This window comes from Schistocerca piceifrons, chromosome X (genome assembly GCF_021461385.2).
Source record: "Schistocerca piceifrons isolate TAMUIC-IGC-003096 chromosome X, iqSchPice1.1, whole genome shotgun sequence".
NCBI lineage: Eukaryota > Metazoa > Arthropoda > Insecta > Orthoptera > Acrididae > Schistocerca > Schistocerca piceifrons.
In genome coordinates, this window is record NC_060149.1 from 295463376 (window position 1) to 295478513 (window position 15138).

The 15138-nt window shown below is 34.0% G+C and overlaps 1 protein-coding gene across 20 annotated transcripts in view; it reads left to right on the forward strand.

Moving 5' to 3' along the window:
* The window catches only part of LOC124721411 (twitchin), a 377390-nt gene that overhangs the window by 330917 nt on the left and 31335 nt on the right, over positions 1-15138 (forward strand). For 19 of the 20 annotated variants that reach the window (XM_047246370.1, XM_047246371.1, XM_047246372.1 and 16 more), the window contains 6 exons: positions 98-388; positions 672-865; positions 6659-6836; positions 8287-8343; positions 10363-10523; positions 12567-12714. In XM_047246370.1, the coding sequence (XP_047102326.1) occupies positions 98-388; positions 672-865; positions 6659-6836; positions 8287-8343; positions 10363-10523; positions 12567-12714 (1029 nt within the window). The remainder of the gene's footprint in view (positions 1-97; positions 389-671; positions 866-6658; positions 6837-8286; positions 8344-10362; positions 10524-12566; positions 12715-15138) is intronic. The other variant, XM_047246362.1, reaches the window with a different exon arrangement.

Here is a 15138-nt window from a genome sequence, read left to right on the forward strand (position 1 = left end):
TTCACATCACTCAGTAGTGATATAGAGAATGGAGCTAGCTTGTGGAACATCACTTACATAGGAATGTGTTAACTCACAGTCTTATTGTGTTTTGCAGACCGCAGACAAGCTGCCCCAAGGTTCGTAATCAAACCACAAAGTGCTTTTGCCTATGAGGGACAAAGTGCTAAGTTCTATTGCAGAGTAATTGCAATAGCCACACCAACATTGACGTGGTACCATAACAATGCTGAACTGAAACAAAGTGTAAAATTCATGAAGCGTTATGGAGGTGATGATTACACATTCATTATCAACAGAGTTAAACTGGAAGACAGAGGAGAGTACATAATTAGGGCAGAGAACCACTACGGCTATCGTGAAGAAGTCGTATTCCTCAATGTCCAACGTAAGCATGAATTTCAGTGTACTGCATTTTCATTAGTAAATACTGAAAATAGTACATTATTTGTTAAAAATGATTAATGAACTATGTATAGTGTGCTATATTTATTACTAGTTTAACTTGGGTTTATAGAATGCTTAGAGAAAACTGCTGGTACTATTACCATTACTCATATGTTTAGCTATGTGAATTATGACATACTGATAAGTTTTTTTGAGAATGTTTGTAAAGCATCTCCTACCAAAATAGTGGCTGATTATTTTTGATACATATAATAACTTTCCAGCCATTCCAAAAGAGATTCCACAGTACAGACCTGAAGTCCAGCCTGTAAGACGCCGTGAGCCATTGTCCTATGCTCTGTGGCAAGATGAAAGAGAGAGTGCACCAAGTTTTACATTCCATTTGCGACCCAGGGTCATGCAGATACGACAGACTTGCAAACTGCTGTGCTGTCTCAGCGGAAAACCAGTACCAACGGTATGACTTTTGATAATATCCACACCTGAGGACTTAACCTGATGAGTGTAGGAATAAAATTGCTTTTCTGATGTGTTAATTAATTTAGCTGTCGGAGATAATATATTCCAGACAGGTTCTGAAAAAGAAATGAATTTGTGTGTGTGTGTGTGTGTGTGTGTGTGTGTGTGTGTGTGTGTGTGTGTGTGTGTGTGTGTATGTGTGAGAGGGGAAATGAGAGAGAGAGAGAGAGAGAGAGAGAGAGAGAGAGAGAGAGAGAGAGGGAGAGAGGGAGAGGGTGGGAGGAGGGGGAGATTTATTTTCTAGTAGTACATTACATGAAAAAGCTCAGGTAGTCATGCACTGTACTACAGAAATCTCTGCTTGCATGATGACTATCTTCATTCATCACAAAGTAAATATATCAAAATTTCTGTTTTCTTCACTGTAAACTTGTGTATAGGAAGAGAATTAGTAAAATTTGTATCAAAATTATTATTTTATAGAAAAAAACATCATTTTAAATTTTGCAGAATGAAATATATCAAATTTAGTAGCATCCGTTTAATAAAAGAAAGAAGCTATTCACATTTTTAGTTCAGTCCTAAACTTCCATAACTATGAGGTCATGGAGAGAAAAGATTTCAATTGTGCACATTAAGTAACTGCCATTAATACCACATGTAATAATATTTTCTATATTAATTGTGAACTCATTTGTTGTGCACAATTTGAGAGTAGCCGTAGTCTGCTGATAAAAATTTAATGCTTGGAAACTGAAAACAATGTACAGTGTGTCAATTTACCAAAAACCAAATGGATGCAGTGGTCTGTATAAAGAACTTCTACTCATATGATTTGTGATCTTTTGCTGTATTAAGCACATACCCAATGATAACTACATGATACTGTTACCATCTGCAATCATACATTGTACCACATTACAATATTAAAAGTGTACCAAGAACATTTACACCATCAACTATCACTTGAATTAGTAAATAATAGTATTATCAATATAACCCCACATATCAGAATAGTTTTGGAAGATACTGTAGTGCAGCCAACTGGCCAGGCCTGTACATTACGTGAAATATAAGGGAACAGCTAGCAGGTCCAGCAACATTCATACAGTTTTAACAGCTAGTAATGACAACATTGCCATGAGTATCTAGTAAGCCTTACTATGATTACTGTGAATGACATTGCCCAGAGTCACTTGCCCTCAACCTATGCATATGGAGTCAATCAAATTATATTTGACATTTGGTGCATACTTGTTTGTGCCATACAATAAACCTTCTTTGTGGTGTATGCATGCTTATTCTTGCAATGGTCCATGTATTGCCAATAATCAGTGTATATTAATATTATATACACAAAAAAGGAGGAACTGCATTTTAAACAGATCCAATACACCGATGACATAATGCCTCTGCAGAATACATGACTTCACCTTGTAACTTTACTTTACTCACTCCTCTGGTAACTAATATTGTCTCATCTCTTTTAAACATGGATTTGAAATTTAAAAAAGTGGGAAATATTATCATATTTATTTGCCCTCAGTTCAACTTTAAAAGTAAGCAGAAATAAGTTTTTGAGATGGCATACAGTGAAGGAAAATTTGAGTGTACATTCAAACGTATGTATTGCACATATGTCCACATACTATGGCCACCTGATGTCCTCACATTAGGTGACTACACACTTATACACCAACTCTTTATATAGTATTTCAGTCTTCTTCCTCTGCTAGAGGCATTTCAGTGGTTCACTTTGCATCCTTAAATATCTGTAACATGCCATGCAGGAAACAACAATAATAATATTCTTGTATAAAACACATAGTTAATATAGTACACATAACATTTTTGTCCATGATTTTATTTATACACAAAAAATACCTCTCTTGAATGGTTAACTTCTGAATATGCTAATGACCTCACCTGTCATTCAACAACATCTTTGCCTCTGTACTTCCGCCTCGACTGACATCTCTGCCCAAACTCTTTGCCTTTACAAATGTCTGCTTGTGTCTGTATATGTGTGAATGGATATGTGTGTGTGTACGCTAGTGTATGCCTGTCCTTTCTTTCCCCTAAGGTAAGTCTTTCCGCTCCCAGGATTGGAATGACTCCTTACCCTCTCCCTTAAAACCCAAATCCTTTCGTCTTTCCCTCTCCTTCCCTCTTTCCTGATGAAGGAACCGTTGGTTGCGAAAGCTTGAATTTTGTGTGTGTGTTTGTGTTTATTTGTGTGTCTATCAATGTACCAATGCTTTCGTTTGGTAAGTTACATCATCTTTGTTTTTAGATATACATGTATATCTACGTGTACTCTTTTGGATATGTATACATTATAAATTTTCCTTTCTTAAACATGTATAAATTGCACAAAAACAAGAAAAATGCACCACCCTCATTACTTTCATAGTTTTTTGTTTTCTTTATCATAACTTCCTCTTTTAAAATTAAAATAGTCTAGACCATAATAGAACATTTATTAAAAATAGCAATCAGTTTCAGTCAAATAGTGACCATCTTCAGACCGTATGCACTTAAATGTAAGTATAATATAGATTTAGAAGGAAATCTAATAATAACAGTTAATGTAAAAGGCATAAAATATGGACAAAATTAAAATAAGTTATACCCATGATGGCAGGTGGTGGTGGTGAATGGAGCAGGTGTCTTGGATGCACAAATGTCAACTGCTGGTTATGGTAGAGGGACTAAGGGTTAAGTACTCGATGCTCAGGCCACCACGTATCACATTACTTCAATAACAGCCAATCAGGCTAAAACCCACAGCTGATAAATCCTATAGCAAATACCTAGACTCTGGTGTTTGCAGAATATCATGTGCTAGCTGTGATCAACAGTATATTGGCCAAATAATTCAAAGCTTTAATATCCATTTAAAGAACATAAATCACGCATTTCCTTAGTAAGTTGGCATTTGGCCGACATTTAACGCATCTCAACCACTCTGAAAAATCTATTACGAATATCTTAAAAATTCTTCACATTACACCAAAGGAACTTTTACAGAATACCTTGGAATACATAGAGATTTATGCACATTTTTAACGTAAACCTTTGTTCATATTGAACAGCAGTTAGACTGCAGAGAAATAATTTTTATAGCTCATTGATGGCTTACTATAGAAAGCTTTTGCTCTCTTGTTCTTAAATTTCAACGGCCAGTTACTTTCTCCCTTATGATTATGATTTTAATTTTATTATATTTTTAGTCCACTTCACACATGCTTTTCAACTATTTTATCCTATTTATAATTTTAGTTTAGTGAGAGATAGTGGCTTTGTTCATATTTTTAGTATTTGACCCATTATTTTGGACCTTGTAATGTATTGGGTTTCCTTGGCGCTTTTATGCCATTCGCTAATTTTTATATAATACACTACTTTACACCTAAAATTACATATGCTTCTGTTGCCAATCGTCATGGCACTGCTGATCTCCATGTAATATACTGCTTTATACTTAATATTACATATTCTTATGTTGCCAGTCATCATGATGGCTACATCAAAGTGTTCTTCAGTGGTTTTCATGCACATGAACTGCTTTTCTTGCCTGCATGCTGTTACACTGTGGTGGCCAGTTGCTATTGCGTCTTTGGCATGCTAGATGATGCATATCAATACCTTGATGCAGTATCCATGGAAACCAATGGTGTCACATAGCTCTGTCTTTGCTATGATAATATTCTATGAGTTTTCTTCAAATATCCTTAGCGAGCAATTTGTTTACTGACAGCCAGTTTCAATTGGCTATTCTCCTGTATATTCTCGTGTCTCTAGTTAAATGTAAATTGACAAACTGTTTTATATAGCAGATATTTATGTGATGTTACATAACTTTTTTATTATTCTTTGTACAATTGTTTTATATGTACATTATTTGTGATTAAGCTTTTTATGTACTATATGCCTGACTGCCTGTTGTAATGCAATAAGCAGTGTGTGGAGCATCCAATATTTAACCCATACCCTCTCTACCCTAAACAGCAGTTGACACTCGTGCATCCATGATAACTTCTCTGTTCATCACCACTGCATGTCATCATGAGTAGAACTTATTTTAATTTTGGTCATATTTTACATACCTTGTATTAACTATTATCATTGGATTTCCCTTGAAATCTTTATTCTACTTACATTTCATCATATATGGTCTGAAGATGGTCACTATTTGATTGAAATCAGTTGCCATTTTTAATAAATGTTCTATTACAATCAAGACTTTTAATTGTAATTTTAAAGTATTCCATTGAGAAAGCTGTTTATCTCCATAAAAATGCTTTCAAAAATTAATAAATCTCTCTATCTCAAAATTCTCTCAGCTGCAAGAACTCGCTACTTAAGTTCACCTGTGTAATCATGATTAAAGTAAATTTGCATTCTCAGATCAGTTCAAATAGTAAATTTGCATTCTGAGACCAGTTCAGTAGAGGGTACCATATTGCCAGTCATGAGTAGGTTAATGCAATTTCTGTATACTGTTAAAGTGTGTCAACATATCTCCCAGAATAATTTCAAGCTGAAACCATGTGTGCATTGTCACTTTATGGTAAGAAGCATTAACTACTGAATTGGCTTACACCACAGAGACATCATTTGAGTATTCAGCTGCTACTGCGAGACTCAAATCATTGAAGATCTGCCTCATAGTTCTCAGACTTTATCAACAGTGCCCACTGATGACTGCCTCCTACAAATTATAGCTTGTAGGAACCTGAAAGGGAATATAACAGAGCAACTGCGAGCCACTATGTCGACTCAGGCAGTACACTACCATCTCCACTTGAATTTGGCCTATAGGCAGCCATTGCAAACAACAGTAAAAACTGCCCAGCACCATGGCACATGAAGAAGATGGGCAAGAGAACACATAGAATGGAACCTGTATCAAAGGCATTCTCTTCTGTTCACCAAGTGCAGGGTTCATCTGACATTTCGTGATGATCATGGAAGAGTGTGGAGGTGGACAGGTACCAATGCTTGTCTTGGACATGTAGTCCCATGAACACAATCATATTTTGAGCTATTATGACATATGGATTTTTGGGTACCTCTCATTGAAGTTGAGGGTAAATTGAGGGCTTTGCAGTATATAGGACCGGATCCTCCACTCTATTGTCCAGCCCTATGTTCAGATATTTAGTGATGATAATGTAAGAGCAAACCATGCCCATCTCATGAACACCTTCCACCAGAGGCAGGAATCAACTGTATGGAATGGCTTGCGAAATCTATTGACATTGAACGTGACTGAGCATGCTTGGACAAGTTGCAGCTTATAATGTGTCATCACAAGAACCCTTCTCACACACATGATAATCTCAAGAGGTCTACTTTTGACTTTTGGGGAGTGTGACAGGCTTGAGCAGCAAGTTATTAACCACCTTTTGAACAGCATACAAAGGAGGATCCAAGCCTGTTGAAATGCACAGGGTGAAACAACACAGTATTGAATATTATCCAACAACTGATTTTGATTTTATGTATTTGCAAAGATGTGCACTTTTGAACAATCTACCTTTATTTTGGTTTCTTTTTTTCATTTTTATTTCACAGTAAAGTTATTGCTTTAGTTTCATTGACTAATATTTCTTCATTCACTGCTCCCACTGAATATAAGCCCACAAACATTTACAGATATGGAGGTGGTGCAAATCTTATTTTGAGCAGCTTATGTTTTATTGCAATAGATACAAAGATGAATTTTATTTTGATTAAAATTCTTGGCAGGCTAGTTGTTAAATAACCAAACTTGTATTCTCTTTAGGTAAAATGGTACAAAGACAAGAGAGAACTATCCAAATATGACTACACTATGACACATGCAGATGGTGTAGTAACAATGGAAATTGTGGACTGTAAACCAGAAGATTCTGGGAAATACAGATGTGTTGCCACAAATATTCATGGGACTGATGAAACAAGTTGTGTTGTTATTGTAGAAGGTATGCAAAAAGAGAATTTATTTTAATTGATTTTTTATGTTTAGTACCATACAACAACTGACAAGGAGTATTGATAGATAGATTAAGATATGACAATTTCTAATTGTTCATAAAAATACTGATGTGCCAGAAAAATGCATGTAATAGTGATTGTCCTTGTTTTAACTTATTTGACTGAATTAGGCTATAAGAAACATTCATTAAATATTGTTGAATTTTTACTTAATATTATGTTCACAGCAAATTTTGAGTACAAATTACCAGTAGTTCTAAGTCATTGCATTTTTCTTTATTCATAACTCTTTTCAATACTTAAAATTTTTCTATGTTCATGGGACCTTGCAAATTGAATCTATTTGCCTCTCATCATCATTTTTTTGCTGGTAGATGTTCTTAATTTTAAGAACATATAGGATTCAACACATAAGTCTTAACATTTGCTGTGTTGTGTTCCTTACTTAATTTGCTTTTCCTCATGTCATCCATAGGAAAACGCAGTAAGCCTATTTTAATTCAGTTTTTGAACATGTACTGTATTTTATTGTTTGTCCGATGAAATTTAAATGTTAAATATGTTTTGTTTACCTGTCTTATTTTCCTGTTTTTCTTTTTTGCTCTCTGCACAACTTCTAATATTTTAGTAACAGAGTTCCTAACACATCAAAATATGTGTAAATGATATTTACTTTCACAAGCATTCTCAGTTATCATTGCATTTTATGAGCATTGGAGCTCTTGTGCCAACTCTCCTGCACCAGGAATTTCTGGTACCAATTTGTAAACAGAGGTGACATACTATATTGTGTTAGAAATATTTTATAATACCAGAAAAGAGTGGTCTCCAATTATTGAACAACACATTTCAGATATGATGCCTTAAGTATTATTATGAGAAAGACAGGTTATGTTCATCTGATCTCATGGATAGTAGAACACTGAGGCTTTGCTAAGCCTGATTGGAAACTGTGTTGCATTGCTAGTACTTATATGGCACTGTGTCTTATGGTTACCTAAGTGGGCAGATTGCATGAGTTCCTTTATAGTCAGTTAGTTGATTCACACATTTTTGTCATAGATCCAATAAAAAATACCATTAAACATGATGCCCTTGCTGACAAATTTTTGTTCTATTTTGTCACTGTACCAAATTTTTTTTATCATTTTTCATCCATATTATAAGCAGTTCAGACAGTTTTGCTTTGTCTATAAAGAAATCATTTGTATGATTCAAATCTACATTTCTTGTCTGTTAACTATTTCATCCATTTCTAGATCATTTATTAATACTTAAAAGTAACAGTTTACATATTTTGAAGTGTTGTTTATGTATGTATATTAGTCAGTGCTGAAAAACTGATAGGTGCTTCAGTTTGTAGAATATTACTGAAGTGTAGTAGCGTAGAAATATAATTAATCAGTTTGAAAACTGTATTTATTCTTCCTGTCCTAGGCTATGGATCTACTGCAGAGCAAACCGAGTTAGCTAACAAACTGATGTATTCTGGAGGTAACCTTTCACTTACTAATAATTGTAGTATTAACAATATATGGAGATCTTCTCTAAACTATCCATCTTTAATTGTAAAGTATACAGTAGTAGCTATACGTATTTTGATGTCGTTTAAAAGTTGCAAACAATATTTGTGGTCAGTTACTACTAATTTCTCTGTCTGAAGCTTACAGCAATATAATTAAAGAGAATTTTTGGACCAGACACATCTGGTGTAAAAACTTTCTTTAATCAAACTGCCGTGATCTTAAGATGGAGATACCAGTGAAACTGATTTTAACAGCTGCTGCATAAGATGGCCATGCAAACAAACATAATATTTATCATATATCTTTATTAAATAAGTGTACATTTAATAACAGTGCTTGAAAAAGGAGACTTTAATTTTGCATAAAGAGAATCATTTTATAATATCTGAATACATGTTTCAGTCCCATTTTGAAATTATAGATACTAGAGAGATGTATCCATTCAAACACATTAATGAATTGGCTTTCTACAATGAGGAGACTAAGAATAAATATTGAAGTGTAATAATTCTTATTAATTTATTAGTGACTCTGTATGTAACTCATATATGGCAAGAAATTATCTAAGCCTAAAAAGCAACAATATTTTTGTGGATAAAAGTTATTGTTGCCCTGGACATGTTTCATATAAATTAGCAAGAAAAAGAATTAGTCAATACAGATGTATCATCCATCTAATAAAGAATGCTACAACCTTGTGTAGGTAATTGAAAATAAATGATTGTATATAGGCATTATTGGATAAACACTTGTGAATTCTAGTAACAATTCACATTTTAAAACTAAAATTATGTTGAATATTGTGCAAATAAGAAGCTAATGTTACTACTGTAGAATAAAGGAGGGTTAATGTGATTTTTTTCCCCAACTGAATTAATGGAATAGCATGTTTTAGAATGGAACTGATTTTTGTAGTTACTTTAACATAAAGTAGGCCTATTTAGTGGGATAATAATTTAAAAAGTTCATTGCTAGCAAAAATTTTCTCATAACTAGATACTTTGATTTGATATGCAGCAAAGGTTTCTCTTATGAATTAAAAAAGAAAATAATTCAAAGAAAAAATCTCTTACAGAAAAAGCTAGAACTTAAATGTCTTGAAAAATTTAATATCAAATACTTTTATACCAACCTCGATCATTTACAATGCATTTCTCTCGTAAACAAACCATATCTTCTGCCACACTGTTATTTTCATGCATATAACTGCTTAATTCTTTTCTTCCAAAATGTTATTGTAATATCCTTCTGTAAACTCTGTTTTCCTGTAGGTATGTAATGTAGTTTAGCTAGTTAAATTTAATGAACAGTGGTTAGGAATACATATTCTTTTACTCTGTCCTGTTGTAATGAGTGATAAATGCTTGCTTTCTTTCTTCCCCTTCTGATTCTTATTACTGTCTGTTTTAATATTTCCTTCTTAGTCTGGAAAACACATTCCCATTAAAGCATTCCAGTCATTGTTATGAACATGACACTCCAGAATGAATTTTCACTCTGCAGTCAAGGGTGCACTTATATGAAATTTCATGCCAGATTAAAACTGTATGCTGGAGCACGGCTTGAAGCCAGAATCCTCCCCTTCTGCAGAAAAATACTCTACTGAGAGATAAAGGTAGAGCATTTGCCTGTGAAATGCAAAAGCTCTAGGTTTGTGTCCGAGTTTGCTACATAGTTTTAATCTCCTTCAGAGTGAAAATTCATCCTGGGAACAGTCTCCTAGATTGTGACTAAGCCACGTCCCTGCAATACCCTTTTTTCCAGAAATTCTAATCCCACAAGGTACACAGCAGAACTTCTGTGAAGTTCAGAAGGCAGGAGAGAGGTGCTGGTGGAAGTTAAACTGTGAAGGCAGGTCATGAATGCTTGGATAGCTCAGTCAGTAGAGCATTTGCCCAAGAAAGGCCTGACACACAGTTTTAATCTGCCAGGAAGTTTTATATTGACACTCATTCAGACTGTTGAACATTCATTACTCCTTTGACAGATCGGCGATATATTGAACAACCGAGCCGACCTACAGCAAGCCCGTCTGTATCTGTCCGGAGATCCAGCTACAGAGCCTCAGACACTTACAGCAGTTCTGATTACCGTAGTAGTTCCAGCTCATCAGTGAAACAGAGTTCAACTAGTCATTCAAATTACAAGGTATGTGCAAAGCTAACATTACAAGAAAAAATAAAATGATTTCATAACAAACTTATTAAGATTTTTTTTATTTCTACTGAATTCAACACCAAAATATTATATTAAACCCAATGTTGTGCATTCCACAAATTGTTTCAAGCAAATGGTACAGGCTGTTGAATATTTGTTCATTATGCAATGTCTGTAACTGGAGAAACAGGAAATTTGCCTCCATCATTGTTTATATTATTTTCTTTTGATTTTCTGTCCTATTCGCGGAGATTATTGTTAAATTCTTCTTTCTCTACATTTTATTGCGAAACCCTGCTGTCTAATTTCTTTTCTTGTGGGTAGATAACATAGTAAAGAAAATTACAGGAATTTAGCTTTAATGAGGTTATGTAAGCTTGGTTAAAATATTGCTATTCCTTTGGCAACACTGCTATACCTAGTAAATTACTCATATATTTTTTAATCCAGCTGCTGGTATAGAAACTCATTTTGTTTATTTTTCCACTTAATGCGTATTTCACAGGGCTGTACAGTGATGAGATTGCCATATCTAATGGAGTGTTTCAGAGTTCCAAAGATGAGACATAAATGATAGAATACCTCCAAGTACCCATATCTGTCCTGGAAATTTTTCTTTCAGTCTCTTAACCTTAAACATTTCACAGCAAGAGATGTGTTAAATAATATTAAAGTACAGCATTTGCTACCTTAATGACCAAAATGGAAAGTTAAAACCGTATGCAGTGCAGTTGTTGAGTAAACTACAGATACAAACACAGATACAATGAATTTCAGAAAGTGATACTTTACACGTGTGAAACATGAGGTCCCAAGTAGGCACAGTACTTATAAAATATCCCATTTTTACCAAGTAAAGAGTAATATAAATACTATTTCCCAAAACTTCTCAATTAATTGTGAATAATTTTGTTCCTGCAGACAGATCATAAACTATTCTTTGAATCATTTTATGTTACATACAACAGCAGAAAATTACATTTAGTCAGAAATATAAATAACTATTAAGAATTTCAGTGGCGTGCCAGTAGTACAGTGAATGTTATCATTTATTCGATGGATAAAAATGCTGAGGCACGCAGTTAATATAATGTTTGCCTGATGCTTACAGTAAACGCAAACCTAACACATAATGAGCAGTACATAACATAAACTGATCTAAAAAAGTAACTCTCTGTTACATTAAACAGAGCACCCCCTTACCTGTTTGCTGAAGTAACCAGATGAATTTCAGGTGGCTGATGAAAATGTCATCACCAAAATTTAGCCAGTATGGGAAGGGAGGCTCACAGCATTCAGTCTCTGATCGCCAGACCCAGTGTCGATGTCATGTCACCAAATCATTTCAAAATATATCATATAGTACGGAATTTGGCATTGGTAGTGGTGGTATGTCGTTGGTTGGAGTTGTTAAGCTTGACATACCTCTTGATACTATTGTAGAAGACTGGGATGTGTCCCAGGTCACACATTGTTTGATTCCCTACTCACCCATAACAATGACACTATATTGCACAAGCTTTCTTACTATTATCCATTTGATGAAGATACACATTCTTTATGTGGCAGATTTTAGGAGAACAGTGGCAAATTATCTCTACTAGAAACTTTTCTAGAAACTTTTCCAAAACAGTAATTCAGATTCCTATATTGTTCATAGCACTCATTGATGGGTATAAGATTGATTCTGAATGACAAGTACATAGATATTAGATGTAGTCTGTAGAAAAAGTAAAAGCTTTAGATAATATCCATTAGCTGCATACATTAGTGATATATACACTGTGTGTAATATAATATTTCTGTCAATTGAAAGGTTGTCTGGATAATATTATTTCACTATAGGTCTGTCACTTTCAAATATTTTTGTTTCAGTTGAGTTTTCTCAATAGTTTTACCTTAAATAAAAACCAACTTGTAGTTTCTTCAGACATGATGCTCCATATCTACTCTAGTTTTTGAGTTTCCTGCCTATGAATTTTATACATTATCATGCCTGTCAGTTAAATTTTTTGCCTCATACTTTGTTTTTAGTCTGCAGCAACAATAGCTATGAGTGCAAGTTCATCAGAGAACAAGACAACGCAGTCTTCTGACAAGCGTGTCATGAAGAAGTACGGCAGTAAGCTCGATGCGACAGGCAGCCCATCGAGGTCCAGAAGTGCCACCAAGGAGCTAATATGTAAGTCACTCATACTTCACTTAAAATTATTTGCAGTAACTCTTTTGTACAGAGCATTTTATTTAACACAAGAGGCAGTAAGTTTAGCAAAAAATTTACACACAAATTTAGCTTACATATTGTACTTGTATAACAATTCCACAAAATGTCAGTTGGAGTTATTTTCTTGATGTGATTGCATGTATAGAGCAACAATTTGTATTGAAAAAACCAAAAGCAGATAAAATATGGATAAAATCATCACTTTATTCAGGAAATTTACTACCGTTATCTAAAAATTTGTTATCAGGCATTGGTTAACCTGCACTTTGATAGATTTCAAACTGACATATCGTAATTACATACAGTGTCTCAAAACATTATCTGCTTTGTACATTTTTCCAGTTATTATTTTTACATAATATTTGGAACAAGATAGTCGAAACCAGATTTATAGTATCTTTGTAGGGGGAATTCAAAGCAAGCAATTAAGTGTTAAGACAACTGTCAATATGTACTCATAATATGATGCTCAAATAGCTAGGATAAACAAAATATTTTCGTGAAACATCTCTATGGATCAGTTAAGGTAAGATATTTTAAAGATAATTTACAAAACATTTACTGGTACAAAATGTAGAAGAAAGAAGATGCAAGTGCCGCATTTAAATCATTCATGTAATTTTAATTTTGTCCATATTTTGCATCTTCAGATATGCCTGTATTCAATACACTGGAAGTATGAATTAAAAAACACCTTCAGTCACAACTTTTTGTGTTTTATTAAGTACACAGTGCATTTCAGACCCTGTTGGTTCATCATCAGGTGTAATTTGTCTTCACACATGCTTTATTTTTTTCTCTTGAATGAGGTGAAATGAATATTTCTGTCATGAAAAGGTTTGATGTTAGGTTATGAATTTTGTAATTCAAACACAGAAAATATGTGTGAAATAGTGGAAAAGTTGAATGGTGTAAACTTACCATATAATCCAAGAGAAGTGTTTTTAAAATTTTAGCACCATCATACATTCTTTTGTCCTGTGAGAAACCATGCATCATTAGTGGGATTTGAGTATCTCATAAATGAAAATATGCTGTCAGAAACAACTAGAGAATGTAACACAATTGCATACTACAAAAAATACTAAAATTTATCAAGAAAACATTTTATAAAGTCTCTAAATTTATCTTTTATGTAATAAATTAATAATTTAATATGACTGAAGGAAAAGAAAAACAGCACTATAACACTCTAAATGACAAGGTATCAAGATAACAGAAAAACAAGACCTGTTTTTCTGAAATATGTAATACATCTTCAATATTGAACATTTTTCCAGGAAGATTCAAGTACGTCATTGTTACACCCCTCTTAAAAGGAAGATAATAGATAAGATAATAATTATTTAACAATATTTTTTCATTCCTATCATAATTTTCTAAAAACTTTTGAGAAGATAATGTAATCAATAATAGTGCTTACCTCCATAATAAGAATTTTATATTTATTAAATCACAGTTTTAATGCAAGAATGACTGATCAACGGAGAATATTGTTCTGCATTCTCTTACCAGAGTTTTCAAGAATTAAATAATGAAATAGTGTCAGCTGGTATTTTCTGCATCCTATCCAAGATCTCGCCTGTATGAAAATCAAGAGCTCAGATGGAAAACCAATCCTAAGCAAAGAAGGGAAAGCAGAAAGGTGGAAGGAGTATATAGAGGGTCTGTAGAAGGATAGTATACTTGAGGTCAATATTATCGAAATGGAAGAGGACGTAGAGGAAGATTAGGAGGGAGATATGGTACTGTGTGAACAATTTTACAAAGGACTGAAAGACTTAAGTCAAAACAAGGCCCCAGGAGTACACAAAATTTTGTTAGAGCTACTGATAGCCTTGGGAGAGCCAGCCATGACAGAACTCTTCCATCTGGTGAGCAAGATGTATGAGACAGGTGAAATACCCTCAGACTTCAAGAAGAATATAATAATCCCAATTCCAAAGAAAGCAGGTGCTGACAGGTGTGAAAATTACCGAACTATCAGTTTAATAAGTCATGGATGCAAAATACTAATACGAATGCTTTACAGAAAAATGGAAAAACTGGTAGAAGTCTACCTCTGGGAAGATCAGTTTGGATTCCGGAGAAGTGTAGGAACATGTGAGGTAATACTGGCTATAAGACTTCTCATAGAAGATAGCATTTGTAGACTTTGAGAAAGCTTTTGACAATGTTGACTGGAACATCTCTTTCAAATTCTAAAGGTGGCAGGGGTAAAATACAGGGAGCAAAATGCTATTTACGATTTGTACTGAAACCAGATGGCTGTTATAAGAGTCGAGGGGCACAAAAGAGAAGCAGTGGTTGAGAGGTGAGTGAGACATGGTTGTAGCCTGTCCCCAATTTTATTCAGTCTGTATATTTACCAATCAGTAAAGG